Source organism: Solea senegalensis, linkage group LG6, assembly GCF_019176455.1.
Source record: "Solea senegalensis isolate Sse05_10M linkage group LG6, IFAPA_SoseM_1, whole genome shotgun sequence".
Classification (NCBI taxonomy): domain Eukaryota; kingdom Metazoa; phylum Chordata; class Actinopteri; order Pleuronectiformes; family Soleidae; genus Solea; species Solea senegalensis.
This window is the reverse complement of record NC_058026.1, coordinates 6540820-6561943: the sequence shown is the minus strand read 5'-3', so window position 1 is coordinate 6561943 and position 21124 is coordinate 6540820. Positions and strand designations below refer to the sequence as shown.

Genomic DNA, 21124 nt, shown 5'->3' with positions numbered 1-21124 from the left:
TCTTTGTAAAATTCTAGTGATGGTGTATGAAAACGTCGGAGCTCAGCAGTTCTGGCACGAACAGCCACACCACGCTCACTATATCACTTAAATCCGCCTTTCTTTGTCATTCCTGATGCTCAGTTTGAACTTCAGCAGATCATCTTGACCATAGGTGCCTAAATACACTGAGGTGCTACAATGTAATTGGCTGATTAGATATGTACAGTGGCACAGGTGTACCTAATAAAGTGGCTGTACGTGCACTTTATCGGGGTGACTTGTGGTTTGGAATGTTTTATTCTCATATTTAGCTCTTGTTTTTGACGGTCACCTGAAATGCAATGATACGACGCTCAACTTCATTTGCTGATATAATAAAGTCTCGGAGGATTAAAAAAAAGTCAATATTTATGCCGAAGGAAAGTTGTGAGATTTAGACCGATCACTGGAGGACGCTAGGTTAATTAGTGTTAGGATTATGAAATGTTTCTCCGCTGTGAGGGTTTCAAAGTTTGAAAGCAAGAAAGTGTTCGATGACCCAGATGTGTTGTTTATTAATGAAATATCTGGAACACAGGTCTGGTTTCTTAGATGGACAAAAAGACTTAGTTTCGATGTCTTGTAACACTCGCGAATGAAATAAAGGATTTGGCCATGATTGTCTTTTTGACGAGTATTGGTTTCCTCCTCGCGCTGTCCCTAAACAAACGTCTCGGTCAAGGGTTTTGCTGTATGTTGAATTATCAGTTTGTAAAAAAGAAAAAAACAACCCCAGCTTTACTGTGAGTGTCAGAGCAAAAATAAATGGCTTACGTCGAGGCTGTAACGGTACATTTCAATATCTTCACCAAACCCCATCACAAACCAGCGAGGCCGTCACGCAGGCCTGGGGAGCAGCTGTGTTGCTGCTGCTGGATATTATTTGAGAAAGCACTACTATGTAGATTTTATTATTGAATCCATTCTAAAGAATGGTGGGTGTACTGGAGGAAATTGCTGCTGGTTATTTTTAACCCTCCCTTCTTTGCAAAAACAATTTCTTTGAAGCTATTTTAATGTCTCGCTCCTTCTCGCCCTCTATCACTTCTTCTTCATCTTTTAAGCAGAATGAATTATAGTCGTATTATTCTATCCATCCATCAATTTAATTCATGTCTTTATCCCTCTGTTCTTTAGACATCTCCAGTCTTCCCGGCTCTTGTATGTTTTTGGAAATCCCTGCATAGTTTTTTTGTGTTTTCTGAAGCCTGATACCAGCCAGTGTTGCTGCTCAGGAAGTGAGAGATTATGGAGGATAACGCACATGAGCTGTGGAATGTATATATATATTTATATATATATATATATATTTTTTATATATATATACATATATATGTATATATATTTTTTTATACATATATATGTATATATATATATATATATATATATATATATATATATATATATATATGTATATATATATATATATATATATATATATATATATATATATATATATATATATATATATATATATATATATATATGTATGTATAAAAATAGATTCAATAGATTGAAAATGAATGTATTTAATTTGCAATTGGTCGCCCACAGACAGATTTCTAAACCTAAGCTGAGAGGTCACTTTAAACTTTCTCTTAGAGGAAGGTTTGACTGAAGGTTCTCTCTCTCTCTCTCCATCCCTCCATCCCCACTTTCCCACCACGCAGCCTTGGGTCATGTGAAATTTGAATTAGGCTCATTTTAAATGTTCTATTTGGAGACAGCTCGGGTTAGAATATAAAACATACCTGGAAACCTGGATTATAAAAACAGTCAGCCATGTTGAAGCTGCAGCCTAATCATCATGTGACCAAACCATCTCAACCTTTCCTCTTTTACTTTATCTCCAAACCCGAGCTGTCCCTCAAATTATGCCCATTCCTAATCCTGTCCATCCTGGTCACTCCACAAATCTGCACTGCTTGACTCTTGTGTCAAGCAGGTTCCAAGCGAGCTGAGGCGATATTATGCGTGACATCGCCAGACTGCCGGTCACTGATTGGTTAGAGTGCCGTCACTGGAAGGGTCATGACACAAGAATCGAGCCGAACAATGCCGAGTTAAAAGACTTTAACAATCCTAAAAACCTGGGTTAATCTCCTAAAATTAGGAGTCAGAGGTGTTTTTAAGCGACAGCACTGCTGATCACGAGTTGCATCACAAACCCTGCCGCTGTATTTCAGTCCAGTGACTGTGTCCGACGGCGTCTGTGTTCCGGTCATGGAGGAAGTACTGAACAGTTCTCTTGAATTAACTGATTCTTATGATTCAGTTACACTGAAAACGACTCCTTTACAAGTCACAAGTCACTCGTTAGTGTGTGTCCCGTGTAAAACTGCACTGTCACTGCAGTTTCATGACTCCACCCACATTGAGTAGGTACTATTTTATCGCGAAACCAACCTAAACCGTGCCGTGCCGAGGCGAGCTGGGACTATATAATGGACATATAATGAACTTAACTCGAGCTGTTACAACCGTGGTGGTAACTTTTGACTTAAGTGGCTGTGGATCAGGTGATTTGGGAAGTCCTGCACGTGCAACAGCCGAAAAAAAAACAAGAAGCACTGTTTGTGAAGCTGCAGCATTTGCATAGTACTGAAAGGGCTCTTATTGTATTGTCATAAATATTCAGGACAGGAGGATGCCTTCAGGAAATAGTGGACTTTTACCCATTCTGTCTGCGTTGTCACTTGCGGGAGCTTCATGCGAACGCCGCGTTAATGTATGTAGAGCATTAATATTCATTAGAGTATTAACATAACACTGTGCTCGATGTGTGCAGCCAGGAAGTCCTGAGCAGCACGCCGAGCGGAAACTTCAAACTCATGCTGACTCTCCTTTCCATTGAAGATTCACAGATTATAGTAGATTTAAAAGTCACTAATGTGATGATTTGTGTGTGTGTAGGTGGAACCAGTTGGACCTGGCCATTGTGCTGCTGTCAGTGATGGGCATCACTCTGGAAGAGATTGAGATCAACGCCTCCCTCCCAATCAACCCCACCATCATCAGGATCATGAGGGTGCTCAGAATTGCACGAGGTACACACACACACATGTTAAGACCTCTTCTCTTTTGTGGAATAATCTCAGTTCCTGGTGGTAACTTCCTGCTCGCCTCAAGACAAGACAACTGGTGGGTACCAAACTTTGAGCGTGAATGATCTGTGATGTAGGCGACGTTTGATGCCCATGTCAGAAGATGGATCAATACATGAGCAAAGTTTGGTCAAAAATATTGCATTTTGATACTTAGCCCAAGGATTATTGAATACCACAAAGGTATTGAAGTTTAATGAGCAGCCCTACTGACAACACGTGTATAATTTACAGTCCATGGATTATTTTTTTACTTATCTCTTCTCTTCACTCACCTCTTTAATGCAACTCTCCATCAGCCGCTGTGCAGTTAACATTCAGAACCTCTCCGTCTCTCTCTCTGGGTTGCACCAAGTCCTCTTAACTTTAAATAGAAGGAAAAAATGTTAATGACATTAATCTTACCTAATCCTGCCCCTTGCACCGTCAACCTCTGCCCTCCACAATCCTGCTGAAAGACTGCTAAATGGACCCATGGGCAATTCACCAATTAAACAGCATAATTAACAAGCAAGTGGGGTATTTCTTCTCACAATGTTTACATTTGACCACTTTGTCTGAATGTTAACTAACCTCAGCGAGAGTTGGAAAGTCTATAAAAGAGTTCATTAGCCAAGTTATGTATTATCCCATTGGTTTAAAGGTGTTGTGACTCAGTAGATATTACAGGCCACCTTCTAACCATGAGAGTCTGAGGTTCGATCCCCAGCTTCTCTAATCTGAATAGGGCTGCCCTTTGGCAAAGTACTTCATCCAAAATGGCCTGTTTTTAGCCGTGTTGGCAGCATGTGAATGATGAGTGACAGAAGAACTGCTGTGTATGAATGTGCAGTTAGCCATTTCCAAGGGATACAAGTTAAATACTGTATATAGCTTTATGTGTTATTTAATCAATATTAACACATCTGAAAATGTATGTGGTTCTTGACCCATTCTCTTGGAATGATTTAAAGAATAGAAAAGTATCTCATGAATGCAGAGCATTATATGTATATATATATATATATATATATATATATATATATATATATATATATATATATATATATATATATATATATATATATATATATATATATATATATATATATATATATATATATACATATACATATGTATGTATATATATATATATATACATAAAGTTATCCTTCATCTTTAGACCTTTATCTAATTGGTAAAAATAAAACCTGATGTTTGAAACCATAATGAATTGAAATGTGTTATGATACATGAAATATATACATAATACTACAACACAGTACATATTGTGTCATAATACTACTACATACTACCTTCCATAGTACATACTGTAACATAGTACATAACTACTACATAATTCTAAAATTCTGTCATACTACTGCATTTAAAAAATATATACATTCTACTATATGTTGTATCCATAATACTACTACTCTGCAGTACGCACTAATATTACAGTATTTTACACAGTTACTGTATAAAATGTATGTGATCTCTTGTTAAATCCACACTCATCTGCGAGGGTTAGACTTTCTGTCCACACACAGACAAGTTTGGAAAAGCCGAAACTTTGGAAACAGTGACACGGTTGCTTACATTCACTTTCTAATTGCTCATACACATAGAACTGTTCACACTTTTCTATCCATGTACACCTTTGCTACACTGTAGCTTGGAGAGCATTGTTATTGACTGGTTATTGCTAACAATGGCTCGCACCAGAAGGACTGGGAAGTCTGACGTGTCTCCTCGTTCGGACCTCTTAGTTTGGATATTAATGGAACACCACGTAGTGTGTCCTGGTAGGTGTATTTTTCTGCAACCAAAATAGTATTAAGAGTATTAAATTGGCTTCCTGTCTGTCCATGTGCGGTGTCCGCGAAAGGTCATGTGATACACATTTTCAAGTGTGTTATATATGGTAGCAGTTGTATGGAAGAGTTAAAAAAAAAAATATATGAATTCTTTTTTTTCTTAAAATTCTGACTTCTCAGAATTGATCTCAGAATTCATGCATTTTATGATTATTTTTTACATGTGGCCCTAATAGGCTACTTTTTCTACTTGTTTTCATTTTCAAATGCAGTTTTAATATCAGAAATCCTTATCCAAACCCAATTCTAACCCTAACCCTGAAAAAGCACAAAAACGTCTTTTTTGTACATTGTTTTGGACCTCACAGAGATAAATACACATACTCCCATGTCTACCCATCCCAGGAGAAATCCATCATCTCCGTGGAGGTTTTATTGTCTGAACTGTTTCCTATGAGAGTAGAATCTTGGCTTTTCCCTTTTGCTATACCAGCCGCATCGTCAGCCACATTTTCTTGCAGAAATTGGACCAGTGGGAATCGTGGAGAGTCTCTCGTGGACAGTCGGAGGAAACCTTTTTCCTCTATCTTCCTCTCGTTATCGCTCTCGTCATTGTTTTTCCTTTATCTATTTTGATTGCTCTGACTCTTTGCTTTACTTTGTGCTTCTGCACTTCTTTCTTTTCTTTTTTTACACTTTCTTTCACACAGTTGTTGCTGGCACGCACAAACGCTCACCATTTGTGTGAACCGTTTCAGATCAGATGTCTTGTTTCGTCTCTCTTCAGTGTTGAAGCTGTTGAAGATGGCGACGGGGATGAGAGCGCTGCTTGACACTGTGGTCCAGGCTCTTCCTCAGGTATGTGTCGTCTCTCACACACACACACACACACATGTACTTGCACACACCTAACCTGAGCTTATCGCAAGGGCACACGCGAGTTAATTAACATTTGATGATTAATGAACTAAACATTTTTGCCCTCTGTGTTACGAGACCTCGCTGATTTCCTCACATTCATCGTGGGAAAAATATAAATAAAGACCATTCGTGGCATTCATTTAAGAATTTTGCCACTACCCTTATTGAGGCAAAAGCAGCTGAAAAGTTCCGCTCGGATGCACGAATCAAGATGATAAACAGAACTACGTATATGCTTTGACAAATATGGATTTCTTTTGTTTATTTATTTATTTGTTCATGTTTATCAATTAACAAAAGTGAGTTGAAAATGTAAAACCAAAAAAAAAAATATCTGGTGTGACCACTGTTGCCTTCAAGCGTTCTTGCATGACACCGTTTTTTCCACACCTGCCTAAATCAAAGCGCTGGCTCGAGGTGGGTTGTTACCATGGAGACGACTGAACCCAATTTTGCCAAAGCATGTAAGCAAGTAAAAATGTGAAAAGTTGAATTTTTTTCAAAAGTGTTGAGCAATGCAAAGACTTACCGAGGACCAAAGTAAATACATTTACATTTTGGAATTTTTCTAAATTAAAAAGAAAAAATATATATATATATATATAAATATAAAATATTATATTTGGGACCAGATTATTTTCCAATATTACAATTAACTCCGTGTGGAAGGTTTATAGTGTCAATTATCGGCCGTCTTTTCCAGTAATACTAAATAAAACAGGAGAGAGTTTTCAAAATAAGGTGTGCAGAGGTAAGACATTTCTCTCCACTGAAATGTGCAGAGAGACTTTATTTCTTTTTACTGCACCAAAATATAACCAAAGAAAATTACACTAATGGATTCGGACTGGCATCTCTCTTCAAAGCAGCTTTCTTTCTTTTTTTTGTAAAAAGGCACTTTCTGTGAACAGCCAGTGGTTTCTGCTGTGTTACCAAAAACTGAGTCATGTGTGCAGAAACAGAAACACACAGTTGCCTCAAATCAATAGCCTCTTTATGACATGATCAGTCCCTGCTCTGTTGTGTGGATGCATTTCATTGGTTGTGTTGGGATTGTTCTCCACAACACAATGTCTAAGTTAAGGTTCTATCAGTCTAACTGGGAAAAGTAAATAATCTTCTGTGAATAACCTTAAAGATTACAACTAAACGATGAATATCAAAGTCCACTATGGTAAGTTTCTGTTGCCTAGTTGCAAGCGTGTACGATTCTCATGGTATCTAAGGACACGGAGTGAGCTTGGAGCTGGAGAAGGCAACATTACAGTACAGTATATTTCACACTTCCGCCACATTAGTGTTTAATAACCTGGAGATTAGACTCAACAATCGACTGTTTTCCTAGCGATCGCGCCGACAGCTTCAAGACACGTACTGCAACCTGCTCCAGGGCGAGTGGCAGCTTTTATTATCCGGCAGAAAACGTCAAAATGAGCGACTGAGATGGAGCGAAAGAAAGAAAGAAAGCTGTCCTCCGGCTTTGCCTATCGCCTAACCTCTCTGAATCTTTCCCATTTCACTTCCTCTCTCATTATATCCTCCTTTTCTTCTCTATTTCCTCTTCTCCCCCAAATAAAAACTTCACATCTATGTCTTTCCACACTCTCTCTCCGTTTATTTGCCTGTCTAATGGAATCCTGCAGTCACTTTTTTTTTTTTTTTTTTCTCTAAAGCACCCAATTGCCTTTCCCGTGAGGTGACTTAGCTAATGGTGTTCTGCTCAGTGCCTGCGATTGGACCCCAGGGGGCCCGTTCCCCATTTGCATTGCGTGCCGCTATCTGTGAGCGCTTTGAGACTCCACACGGGTGGATTGACGCCTTTTAAGGAGTCAGCGAGTGAAATTCTCTTTCCCAAAAAAAAAACGTCTGAGAGAGTGATTATCCATGATTTGAGGAAGAGGGGGGGAGACTTTTGTTGTGTTCGTGCGACGTAAACCTGCAGTTTTGCCGTTTCCACACGTTTTTGATCCGAGTAAAATGTTTGCAGGATATTTTCATGACCTTTTGGCTCCAAAGAACTAGAATATACCTCACACGGCTTCTCAAAAAAAATAGAAAAGTGAGTCTTTCATGAGACGCGGAGCTGTCTGTGCAGAGCGTTGTCTCTCCAGCTGGGCGTGAGCAGACAGCGAGAGACTGTTTGTACAGGAGATCACGTAAATAATAGATTATTCAACAGCTTCTCTGTTTGTAGTTTGTAATATCTCCATGAAAAGCGTCCTCATGTCTTATTAGACCTTCAGCAAATACCAAAAAGATGATTTGTTGTTTTTTTGCACCATGGTTTGTCCGTTTATTCCAGTTTGTTTTGTATTGTTAGAGCTTCAACTTTGGTACAAACATTTAATTGGACTTAAGGATGAATTTATTGGTTGGTGGTGAATGGTCAAGACAAAATGCACCTCATGTTCAACACCTCAAAAATATCTTCAAGGAATGGCTGCAATGCTTGAATCCTTGCAAATTTGGTACATCTACTTACCTAAAAAAAGATTATTATTATTATCATTATTATAATCGGGTCCTTCGCACTTTGCACACTTGGAGCCAAAACTCATGACCTTTTGTGACCGTCATCAATCCTGGTGTGAATTTACATCTGAAAGTCGTTCAGCGAAAAATTGGAAAATGAAAAAAACTCTCACACATGAATGAAAGTTGGTACACATATTAATCATGTCAGGACGGTCCAAAAAGACAATGGGGACTTTGCCGTAGGTCCCACAGGAAGGCTGGTATCTTGGGTTGAACGGCCATTTTTTGGCGATTTTGGCGAATTTGCACCAATGTCATTTGAACAAACTTGTCCTTGAGATTCGGTCCGATCATCTTCAGACTTGGTGAGGTCACTGTGGACAAGTTGAGGATCTAATTAGTATCAGGTTAGCCCTACAAACCATGTTTTTGGTCTCTTGAACACGACATTCTAAAACTGAAATGTTGGAAAAACTGCAATGTGATTCTTAAAAAAAAAATATATATATATAGGGATTAACATATCAAAAATAGTTTTTATTTTTTTAGCTAAAACACTGATTGTGAATTATGTATTTCAAAATGTAACTTTTTTTTAAAAAAAATTTACTTTTTGTTGCTTAGCTTAAACATTTATGAAGGAATTGATGCCATTGGTCATTTGTCAAATCAACAGTAAATCTTAAATGTTGAATCGGTTATTACACAGAACAAACCATTGTTTAATATAATGTGAATTCACTTTTTTTGTGTGTGACAGGTGGGAAATCTGGGTCTGCTCTTCATGTTGCTGTTCTTCATCTACGCTGCTCTGGGAGTGGAGCTGTTTGGAGAGCTGGGTAAGCTCTATTTTTATTAAATATACCTGCAACTATACATGGGGATATTATATGAAATGTGTGCGTTGTTCCTTAGCATTGCATTTCTCCTGTAGACCAGTACTAGGACTCTTTAGGTCTGTTTTGGAAATCGTGTCCATTGCAGTCGCCTTTTATTATATTTCAGTCTGAACGTCAATCTTTTTATCTGAGCTGCTGGTATTTTTGCTGTAGGTGAAAATGAAGAACGAGAAACTCAGGTGATGTGAAATTATAATCAATCAAGCAAAAATCAATGTGGAATAAAAAAAAAAGGACAAAGCTGAATGGAGTTCATCATACTTAGCCAAGGTTACGGGGACTTTCTTTCTTTCTGTGTCTATTGTGCAAAAATATCACTTTTTCGGTTTCCCAAATTGTGGTGCAGCTCCCATTCTTTGGTTTCGCAAGTCATTTGATCCATGCAAGCAATTTAAAAGGGATTTACTATCCTTACAATCCTTATAAATGTTTTTTCTCTCTCCCACAATGAGCTGTGATTGACCCATTGTGTATTTTTTTGTTTGTTTGTTTGTTTCACCACGTTTATCTGTTCTAACCACAGCTTATTATCCTAAACCAGTCTATTAGACATGCAATGCACTTAAAAAAAGGGGTAGATGATTGATGGATGAATAGATAAATGTCATTTTAGCACTTTACAACAAATTAGCAAGGCATATATGGAAACATGTAATGTTTACTAAAGAGAGACACAGCTGCTGTAATTCTTGTTGCGATGGATGTCCGTGTTGTCCACTTCTGGATTTGAACATGTATGGGGTGGGTTTACACGCTTAATAACATCTGTGTCATGTGTTAAACAAGCAATGACTGAAGCCGATCATTAAAATGATACGTGATGGAGAAGTTTGGTGTTTAGGCTTCTGCTGTTCCCTGGGTTTGTTACACCTGGTTCACACTGGAAACGTGACATTTTGCTCGTCTCCGCCACACCACTAATATGATTAGAACTTCATGTTATCTCACTTGATAAAGAGATAAAGAAAGATGAATTATTTATATGTTCATGCATTCAGATTCATCCTTAGACCTCCTTATCCTTATCAACAGATCTGTCTATCTATTTCTGTGGGGAACCATGTGAGTCATGCATGAAAAATAGGCACCGAAAATAAAAAGAAGCCACGTCTGCCAAAGGGCCTTACAAGTCCATAAGACATGGGCAGAGTAAACACCTTAATGGTGAACCAAAATTAAAAAAACATAAGCCCCTTTCCCAGCTAGCCTTGACTTAGAACCCCGCCAGAGCAGGTTCTAAAAAAAGTACTAGTTACCAGGTACTATTCTAGTGGAAACGCAAAATAACTACCGTGCCATGCCGTGGCGAGGCGAGGCGAGTCGCGCTAGTGGAAACGCACCAATAGAAGCATGGTATAGCCCTGGATTCACCCTCCTAACACCTTTCTGCTCTTGTCTCTTTTATCCCCTCCATCACGTCTCCTCTCAGTGTGTAACGCTGACTACCCATGCGAGGGAATGAGCCGCCACGCCACCTTCGAAAACTTCGGAATGGCCTTCCTCACGCTCTTCCAGGTTTCCACTGGTGACAACTGGAATGGCATCATGAAGGTAATCAGGTTTTTTTTTGTGTAATTGGAACTTAAAACTTTAAAGCTGCAACCAACGATTATTTTCATAATCGATTCATCTGTCGATTATGTTCTCTATTAATCGTCAGCAAATCTTAAAAAATGTTGATTCAGAAACGACAATGTTCTCAAAAAACCAAAATGATTAACTTTTAATGATTTATTTGTTATCCAGAGCAAAGAAATTAAGAAAATATTCACATTTAAGAAGCTGAAAAGATTGGAAATCTTGTTTTAATCATCAAAAAAGCTTCAAACCGATTAATCGATTATCAAAATAGTCATCGATTAATTTAGTAATCGAGAAAAAGATGGCTGAGCACCACTTTCATTGAATTTTGATTTGTTTGTTTGACGTAGTTGCACCTTTCCGTGTTGCCGGTCAGTAATGACCGCCATTGGAAATGAACCACCTCTATTTCATAGATAAAAAACCAAAAAGTAGTGATGATTTATATTTTTCTTCCGTTCAAACTGGTCAGATTTGATTGTGAACACTGATTCTTTTACACTGGGCTGCCCACTGTGTACATTCCTCACTGCACTTCAGATAAGATAAGATACGCCTTGGACACAAACAGAACCAGAACTTTCTTAATACCTTTGCAGCTTCCCAATTCCATTTTTTACAGCAGTCACGTCACAGGCAGAAGCTGTGAAGACGTGATTGTAATTGAAGGTCCTCACTTCACATCCCATGACCGGACAGTACTTAGATGAGGGGAAAAACGAGCGAGCGTTGCTTGATTGTGACCTTCGGGAAGTCGAAAATGTAAATGGGCGCTCGGCAAATAAATCCTTTCAAGGTCGCGCGGGGGATTGCGTCGACTTTGACGAAATATGTTTGTGTGATGTGATCCTCCTCTCCACTTTCATCGCATCGCCTCAATCAACTGTCACGATCACACGCGCGCGAGTAAGTGAGCTCTTAAAATTTTATCACAGCCCATATCTGACGAATAGTTAATCAGTGCTGATTAGGGCTTTTAGAGGGAGTGCGGATAAAAAAAAGAGAGCGACACACACACACACACACACCCTCTGAGCGTTTGATGGCATATCAGCCTCTCTCATTAAACATAAAGACTTTTACTCAACAGCTTAAACGATATTCGCTTTAAACCCTTGAGATCTAAATTGTTTAACTTTTTTTTTTCGTTTTCCATTCATGCTGGAAAAAAAAATGCACATAATTATCAAGCAAGATGCCAAACACTTGCTTCATTCAGCTTCTTGAACTGTGATGTTTAATGTAATTGTAAAGTGAATAACAGAGACACATTTTACCCTGTCCTCTCCTCCACCCGTCTTACATCTCCCCAAATGCTCACTATTCTTCCATGTCACCCTCCCACTCATCCTCCGCTTTTGTTTCACCCTTTCTTGCTTTCATTCTTCTGTATCCCCTAAACCAGTCATTCACAGAGACCCACAACTGGGTTGCAGGGAATGTATTAGACAAATCAGAGAATGAGAGAATTTATATGGAATCACTGCCCCTAAACAATCCTTTCAAACCCTCCAGGACACACTGAGGGAGTGTCCACCGGGCCGCCCGGGCGGTGACTACGGCTGCCACGCTGGACTACAGTTCATCTCGCCGTTGTACTTCGTGTCCTTCGTGCTCACGGCTCAGTTCGTCCTGATAAACGTGGTTGTGGCCGTGCTCATGAAGCATCTGGACGATTCCAACAAGGAGGCGCAGGAGGACGCCGAGATGGACGCCGAGATCGAGCTGGAGCTGGCTCAGGGAGGCCTCTGCTGCATGATGGGAAACATCGGAGCCATCGCCGGGGCCACGGGCGGCGCCGCGGGCGGGCCAGGCGTGGGCGGAATGGTCTCCGGTGCTCCGATGGCAGCGGGGACAGTCGGCGGTCCGGGTGGTTTGGTGATCGCACCGCTGCGAGAGGGAGGAGAAGGTGGAGCGGCTCATGATGGACGCACGCATCATCAGTGTCGGCTCTATTCTCCAGCACAGGTAAGAGGACTTTTCTGCTGCATTCACACCAAACGTGAAGAAACTAAATGTAAAGATGCAACAGGACTTCTGAGCAAATAGATGTAAGGATGAGTCTTTTTTACAACATTACACTTTAAGTTGACCCCAGCCACAGGGAGGCCACACCCACTGTACTCCTTCTGATGGTCCTGAGCCAGGATTCAGGATCATCCGCTTTGGTAATAAGGGAGGGACAAGCTAAAACAGCATCTTCTTTTATCTTAAAATAAGTCCTAGTATCTCATATAATCACTGACTTCCCCACTCACATTCATACGTCAGCCTGCGTTTACATGACATTTAGAAGTTTTGGGGGGCATATCACATCTCATTTTTTAATTCTCAGGGTACCTAATCCAGTGATTTAGATTAGCATAAAACCAATATGACACTGAATATCATATCGGCTCATCCCTAATAACCCTGAGTGTTGAGATGACAACAGCAAAGGTGGAAAGAAAACTCCCAGATTTAGAAGTTGTGTTTGTCGAGGTAGAAAACAAACAAACTGGTGGGAAAAAGAAAAAGTACTGAACGAGAATTGAGAGCAACATTTAAATAAAAAAGATGTGAGTCGAAACAGCTCCTGGCATGAATTTGTGCGAGGAACCTGTTGTTTTCCTTCAGATTATTGTCATTCTGTGGCTTTGCGGTCATTTTTGAGGGGATTAAAGTGCATAAAAACTCTGGACACTTTGCACGGAGGTCAGGTCTAGTGAAAATGCGATATTAGCATCGTGCCTGGACCCGTGCATTGCTCGAGGGCTCTAAAGCGCCCCCTAAGTTCCACCAAATTTCCTGAAACTTGGTGGGAAGATGTGATAGACCAAGACCGAAATGTATATTTATTGTTGAAGAATTTCGCCATCAGGGTTTTGGAAAACAGTGAAGAAGGCCCTATAGAATCTGGGATGATTACGTTGAAGGGACTTGGCCAAGGAGAACAGAGGCAACATCGGTCTTGATTCTGGAGATCAGCCGTAAGGACGACGACACACAAACCTCTAATGAAATGAACTTTATTCCAAAGAATCAGGAAGACTTCCTGGTTTTACAGGCAAGGAATGAACACAATCTCTTGGAGCCAACTTTGAAACTATAGCTCATTCAGTACAAAATAACATGTTCTCCTTACAACTGGACTTTCAATTATATCATGAATTTCCCTCCCAATCATCAATTACTCATTGATTTTCTTTCTACTCATAAATGCGATCGACCAAAAGGCAATAAAAATTAAATTGAGAGAAAAAGAAATGAATGGCATTGTCCAATAAAAGCCAGCAACAATAAACCATAAAGGAAAAGAGTAGGTGAGGTGTTTTCCCTTCAGTGAAATGATAGTGAAAGAGAGTGACTGCAATGAAACACGTGTCAGTAAAGCCAGAGCTGTTCAGAGATGGAGAGCTCGCCTCAGGTCATTCTGATGTATATTAAATGTGCGTCTGTCTGCTCGTCTGATGAAAGGAGGAAGATCTGCCATCTTCAAACTCAAGTATTTACATAACCTTGGAACACATTGGCTAATTGTCCTAATGATCCGGTTTGTACTGCAGTTGTAACGTGTCACATTTAGCACTGATTTGGAAACAGTTGCTACCATTCACACACTCGACAAGAGGAACATTAGCATTCATTTGGAGTCATTATTTCTGTCTGTCTGATGAATGTTATTGTAGAATATATCTGAGGGCCAAATCATTTACGGCAGATTGGAGAAACCTGCCTTCCCTTGTGGCACAAGATGCAATAAACTAGTTTGGAGATGCACGTCAAACACCACAAAAAGAGTTTGTCTGACGTTTTGTTTTTTTGTTTTTTTTTAAAAGTTACGAGGCTAGTGGAAAAGGGGCTTTAGCATCCATTCGTCTTGTTTTTTTCCGCGTTACAGCCCCGAGTTCTCCGACCATTCAGCTTCGAAAGCTATTTACAGGCTCGCTGCTACTTTCTCTCGGTTGTATATGTTTATCAGAGCTTCCTGCTGTGGATAAAAGCAAGTGAGAGTGAATCACTATAATGAAGTTGTACGCCGCAAAACAAAGCAAAACACGACACAGGGAGGCGTTTCCTGAAAGGATCAGCAGACAACCGGATGTTTCCGCCTCCCTTGGCTTGAATGCAACTTTTAATCTTTTAGATTTCCCTTCATAAGTATCTTTACAGCTTGTTCTTCTGTCTGTAATGTGGCCAAAAATGTAAATCAGTGTAGCTTAAAGCACCACACACTGGCCCGGACCTGAGTGGATTCAGTCCAATTTTATCCCATCGCTGATTATTCCTAAATCTCAAGTATAAATACTCACCATGTGTCCTTTAACTCAACTTTGAAATGATTTTATAAAGACATGAAAGGACCATGATGTGTCACCAAAGATTACGGAAGCTTGTTAAATAGCCTGTAAATTTTAATTCGCCTTACAGATGCACCAGGCTTTCAATGTAAACCCACCGGTGGCACTTTTAGATGCTCAGAGCAGAGAAGGGGTCAAATAAAAATCAGAGATTGAGGTGAGGGTTAGGTTCCAGGATAGAAAGGGTAAGGTAACGGCCAAGAAAAGGACTGTAAAGTTGAGCTTAGTGGATATCCACTGTTGGCTCACACTCTTGCGCCTGAGGGAAACAGACGGCATAAATATGACACTCTTGGAATGAAATAATAAATAATGAATGATTAGGAACCTTAAAAGGCCTTGGTACTCCACTCAAAAACCTCTCAACCAGAGATGGAGACCACTGAGCAACATTGAGAACAAGCATTTCTTTGTTTGATATGGATATTTTACATATATAATGTTTCTATAGTGCTTTTTATTGTCATCGCTGTGTCTCCTTAGCACGAGATAGTTCTCCACTGATTGTTGTTGCGTATTTTACAGCTATCACCCTTAAAAAAGGCAGAAACTGGTTCTGCTTCTGATTACGTCGGAGTACTTCCCACGGCGACAAGGCCTGCGTTTGTCTGAATGCGTGCCGTGTGAAGCGAATGAACTGAAGTTCTCTCTCGTACTTTGGTTCATTCGAAAGGAAATTAACTTTATCATCCATCTTAAAGGATGACAGCGAATCAATGGGTGAGAGGATAAGGAGGAGAGAACAGAGGGAGAGGCGAGGCTGACAGCGGAAGATCGCGAGGGGGCGGCGGAGTCTGTCACAGTCTCATTGTGCTCAGAGCTTATTGTCTGTCAGCGAACTGATATTTTTAACCATAAGAGGAGCGAATACAGCGGATCACGGCTCTCTATATGCACCGTATTTTAAATCTCTGCTCTGATTAATCAGCGAATTCTGGTGTTTGGGCGGTTTATGTGCAGATTTAGTCTGGATTTTTTTTTTTCATTACTATTTTCTTCCAAAAAAAGCCATGTAGGCGTACAAGTAACGAAATTTAAAGGTGATTTACTTAACAAATGTATTATGTTAAAATCAGCATGATGCGTCATCACAGATTAAGGAAACATGCAAAATTTAAATACTGGCTTCACTGATAACAACAGTGCAGCAAATGTATTTTTAATTTGAAGGCTGCGAACTGTGTTTACGATTAGATGTTTCGTCTTCCTCCTAATATTGCAACTGGTAGAACTGCAACTGTCAGAAATACTGAATTGATTGTTAACCTAAAAAGTCCCGGTACCGCTCTCAAAAATATCTCTACCGGTGGAGATTTATTAAACTATAGATGCTGAAATTGGATAGAATAAGAAGCTTATGACAAAACGAAGAATGTCAGTCCAGATTAAATTTCTCTCTCTCTTGCACGTTGTCAGGGGATGTTTAACATATATAGTGTTTTTGTGCTTTGTTATTGTCTTCTTTGTCGTCACCTCTCTTTATGTTGTTCTACTTTTAAGGGCGTTCATATGGAAGAAAATGTAAAGTACTTCCTTACAGCTCAGGGAACGTGTTTCTTTTATGTACATATGACAATAAACACTTTGAATCTTGAATCTTATTACGTATTCAAGCAGACACACTTTTACTTTCAGTCTCGTGCTAAAATTAACCAAATAGCTTCAGTGTTTATGACAGTTATGAATGTGGATGTGTTTTGCATGTAATGACGGTTGTAAGTGCAACGTTTTACCACACAGCCCTGCAGTAACTGTTTCAAATGCAGTGTCTATTTTAAGGCATTGTTAAGCTTTATACAAATGTACAAGAGCATAGAAGTACACGTTTCTAAAATGTTTATATACATTTTAAAAGGTAAATTAGCATCTAAATGTTCTGATCATAAAAAAAAAAAACATTGGTGGATACTGTGAGAAATACATCAATAAATCCAAGTTAAAAACATTAAAAATGTAGTTTTGTACCAACCTTTTTACCAAATCATGAGCACAAACCAGACTAACTCCTCTTATGATGAAACATGCTAATGAAAGTATATGAGTGGAGAGGGTGCAACAAACTCTCTCAAGTCAAATCAATGTATTTCAGTCTTATTGTTCTAGAGTTGGAGAATCCCTTTGCAAATAAGTCATTACAGCTCGAGCGCTTGTTTAATCTCCCTGTGGAGACTTCAGTTTTTTCATTAATTCACAGTTATTGTTAGGAAGTTCATACTGTAAACACAATCTCACAAGATTTTAAATTGTTGCAAAAGGTCAAAAATGGGATTTGCACAAACGACGAATAACACGGAGAATAAGTGCATTTCAAACAGTCTGTCTGGACAGAAAACATCACTTCCTGTGAGCAGAGCATAAAACCTGGTATATGAGTGGACACCAGTGTGACTGTGTCCACTGGAAGACGAAGTCCACGTCTGTATGCAGCATATGAATCGGTGTGATCAGCCTGACACAGTCACCGTAGTACGACTAAGACAGGCAACGTGCCGAGTCCATGTATACATGCGGAGAAAAAAATATTGGCCGAGTATTTCTGACTCCGCCTCCATAGGTGGCGCCGTATCTCTATAAGCTAGTGCTTATCGGATCACGTCACAGAAAAACAAACCATGAACGGGGAAATGGACGGCGTGATGGATCGTGCTGTGTTTCGTACCTGCTGTACATGTTGAAAACCAAGTAATCGGACTATGAATCACATTATGCTGGTCTGTTAGTCTGACTAAGACAAGCTTGATTTTAGTCGGACTAACGTTTACATGACATTAAAAAAGACAAATTATCGTCTTAGTCTGACTAAAATTGAGATTAACAAACTAGCGCACGATCATATTAAAGGAAGTTACATTTCTGTGAAATGACAGCGACAAAAAAGTCTCCACTATCAGCTGTGTAGGGAAAGCAGATGCTCGTGCACTGACTCAAACAAGGTCATGGGCTCCATTTACCACAACCAAGGCCCCCAGCGTAGCCAATCAATCAGGCTGCCTTACCCCTCACTGTGCATCACCTAGCACTTAAAACAACGCATACGTGGGTACTGGCTCACAGCGCACCAGCAGGTGCTGCCAAGGCCTGACTATCGACCGTTAATGCCCTCTTCACCTGGACACAGCGCTCACGCGGAGCACGAGGAGTAGAAAAGAGTTGATTGAGCAGTTCCCGTTCGGTCACTGTCTGAAGACGCAGCAGCAGCAAAGTAAAGAAGTTGGGCTGGTGTTGTGTAGGAGTCATAAGCAGCACTTGTAACATACACACTAAAGGTTAATGAGCATTGTCTTTCGAATGGTATTGTATACAGACTAATGTCACATTTTCTTTTCCAAGAAAAGCCTCAGTGTGGTGATAAAAGGGTAACATAGTGAAACCAATACTTACAATGCACTGTATCCACATGCCAACAAGTTTCACTTCAGTTTATTGCCATTAGATCCAAATGATAAATTAAAAAAAGACAGATATATATAACAGATACAGTATATAAATAATAAAAGACAATCAAACCAGTTTCCACATGTGTGACGAGAACTAAATCTGCACCAACGCAACATAGAGTGAATTATTTAGTCTGCAGATGAATTTCTGTGTCATGTGTTGCAGTAAAACTTTAAGACTTTAGCAATATTCGTACACAGTCATTATAGACAAACGGAAATTTGCTGGCGTTCATAATAATAAATATATTCATAATTTGAGAAGTTTATTTTATTTTTTCTGAATATGCACGTACATATGCAAACACAAATGTATACAATACCAAAGAAATGGCAGATAGAATATGTAACAGTACATGTACAGAACACATAAATAAAGTTGCATACTCGAAAAGGAGTGAGAAGAAGTATAACTTATTAGCTCCACCCCTTCTCCTTTAATAATTACATAATATAAATTGGACTTAAGAATAAAAAGTATGAAAATAAAATGACAAAACTCTATAAATATACATAATAATACTGACATTTGTGATGATAATCCAATTACTACGAGTAATAATAATAACCTGTTGACATAGATAATGTATGTAATGATATGTATGTATATATATATATATATATATATATATATATATATATGTATAAAATGCTTATTATAAGCCGAGGTAAATAGTCATTATTTTAAAGAGATTACGCACTTATACAAAAAACAAAGGTCAGTATCGTTCTCTGTGACAGTCACGCGGTCATTTCTTCTGCTTATCTTGGAAAGAAAGATTAGAGAGACGGGGGATATTATTCAAGTACATGTCGTGTGTTTATTTTATACAGAAAACAAAATGCGATCATGAGAATTCACTGCTTCACAAGGAGGGATGTGTTGGACTGTGTCACAACCACCTACACTAAGTGCAAATAGAACATTTCCTGTATCCATCCCTCTAATCCACTCCAAAATGTAATGGATTCTTCTGTGGGTCATGCCCCACTCCTCCGCTACATTTCATGGAAGTCAGTCTAGTTGTTTTTTTTTGTAGAAATCCAGCTCACAGAAGCCTATTCAAACTGATGTAAATTGTGTATAATAATGTGCCTGTGTTTGCTTATGTGTGTGTGTGTGTTGCAGGAGAGCCAGTGGTTGGACAGTGTGTCTCTGCTTATTAAGGACTCATTGGAAGGAGACATGATTGACAACCTGTCCGGTTCAGTTTTCCACCACTACTGCTCTCCTCCCGTCTGTAAGGACTGCAAGAGTCACCCACAAGAGGTCAGTAGGGGCACGTGCACGCACACACACACACGCACGCACACCCTCCCTGTCTGTCCACGTGTCTTGGAAGCTATAAATATCCAGGTTTGTTGACCCTGAAGAAGCCTGTTTGCTGTCTATACGTTTTGTTGGGCCCTTTTTTATAATTTATAATTTGCCTTTTTATATCATTCACTCATGTATTACTTGTGTTGGAAGTAGTTGTTTTTTGTTTTTTTTTATTGTATTTTGAGTTTATTTTTTACTGGACAAGAAGCCCAATAAGACTCAAAGTCACACTCCAATTGCCACTGAATTGCAGGTCAAAATTAATTAAATTTAAATTTTTTTGTTTTTTGTTTGCGAGTGGGCAACAGCTCAATGGACTGGAAGTAGTCACAGGCATGGAGTTGCCTTGTCCGTGTGGAATTCGTTCCCAGTCAACATCCGACAAAATAATTATAATAACTGTAAGTTATAATCTGACAAACGTTAGATACTTACAATTATTTTGTCGGATGAGTTCCAGACAGACAGCGACTCCAAGCCTGAGACTTTACTTCTGGTCCATTGAGCTGTCGCTCCAAAACTCAGTAGCCAATCAGCAGGCAGCTTCCTAAGCCCCGCCCCTAAACAATAAACCACAAAACAAAGAACAAATCAGGGAGCGCAAAGAACAAGTGTATTTGCGAACAATAAAATACAATATTTTGGAATGATTTATTAGTTTTTTATTTTTCTCAAGCATTTTAGCAACATGTGGTTTTTCCAAGCTATTATCATATGAACAGATGTGCAAACGTGTCATTTCCATAAATGCAGGTATTGTTTTTTACAGCATAGACCCACTATTGTGCTCTATTTCTTCCCTAGTGTTACTTTATCTACACGCCTTCCTCAGGTTACACGGAGCTGAGGCTGTCGACCCCATTGGCGTGTGCAAAAATAATTCTCCTCCTGGAATAAAGTGTGAATGTTCTTCAATCCCTTTCATTGCAGCCATTAATCTGGTTCCAGAATAAAACCAGGAAGACAGATAATGAATCAAGGTCATTGAGGAACAAAACATCATAACAAGACAAATATATCCTCATTTTTTTTTTTTTTAATTTTATGTTGCCTCATGTTAATCGGCACTACAAGACCTGCAGATGTACAATTACTGTGGATATTAGCCCGACGCTAATCTGCTCTGCTGATCTTTAAGCATTTTTTCAAAGGAAGAAGAAAAAATAAAACTGCTTTCAAGCAACACACAAAAAACGGGGCCACAGATGAGGACCGCAGTATGAATTACA

General features: G+C 39.3%; 1 protein-coding gene across 1 annotated transcript in view; it reads left to right on the top strand.

The window, feature by feature from the left end:
- Positions 1-21124, top strand: part of LOC122770945 (voltage-dependent T-type calcium channel subunit alpha-1I-like) — a 171945-nt gene that overhangs the window by 136637 nt on the left and 14184 nt on the right. Inside the window, exons 28-33 of the mRNA XM_044028180.1 lie at positions 2935-3068; positions 5709-5779; positions 9078-9156; positions 10646-10767; positions 12313-12765; positions 19704-19844. Coding sequence (XP_043884115.1) covers positions 2935-3068; positions 5709-5779; positions 9078-9156; positions 10646-10767; positions 12313-12765; positions 19704-19844 — 1000 coding nt within the window. The remainder of the gene's footprint in view (positions 1-2934; positions 3069-5708; positions 5780-9077; positions 9157-10645; positions 10768-12312; positions 12766-19703; positions 19845-21124) is intronic.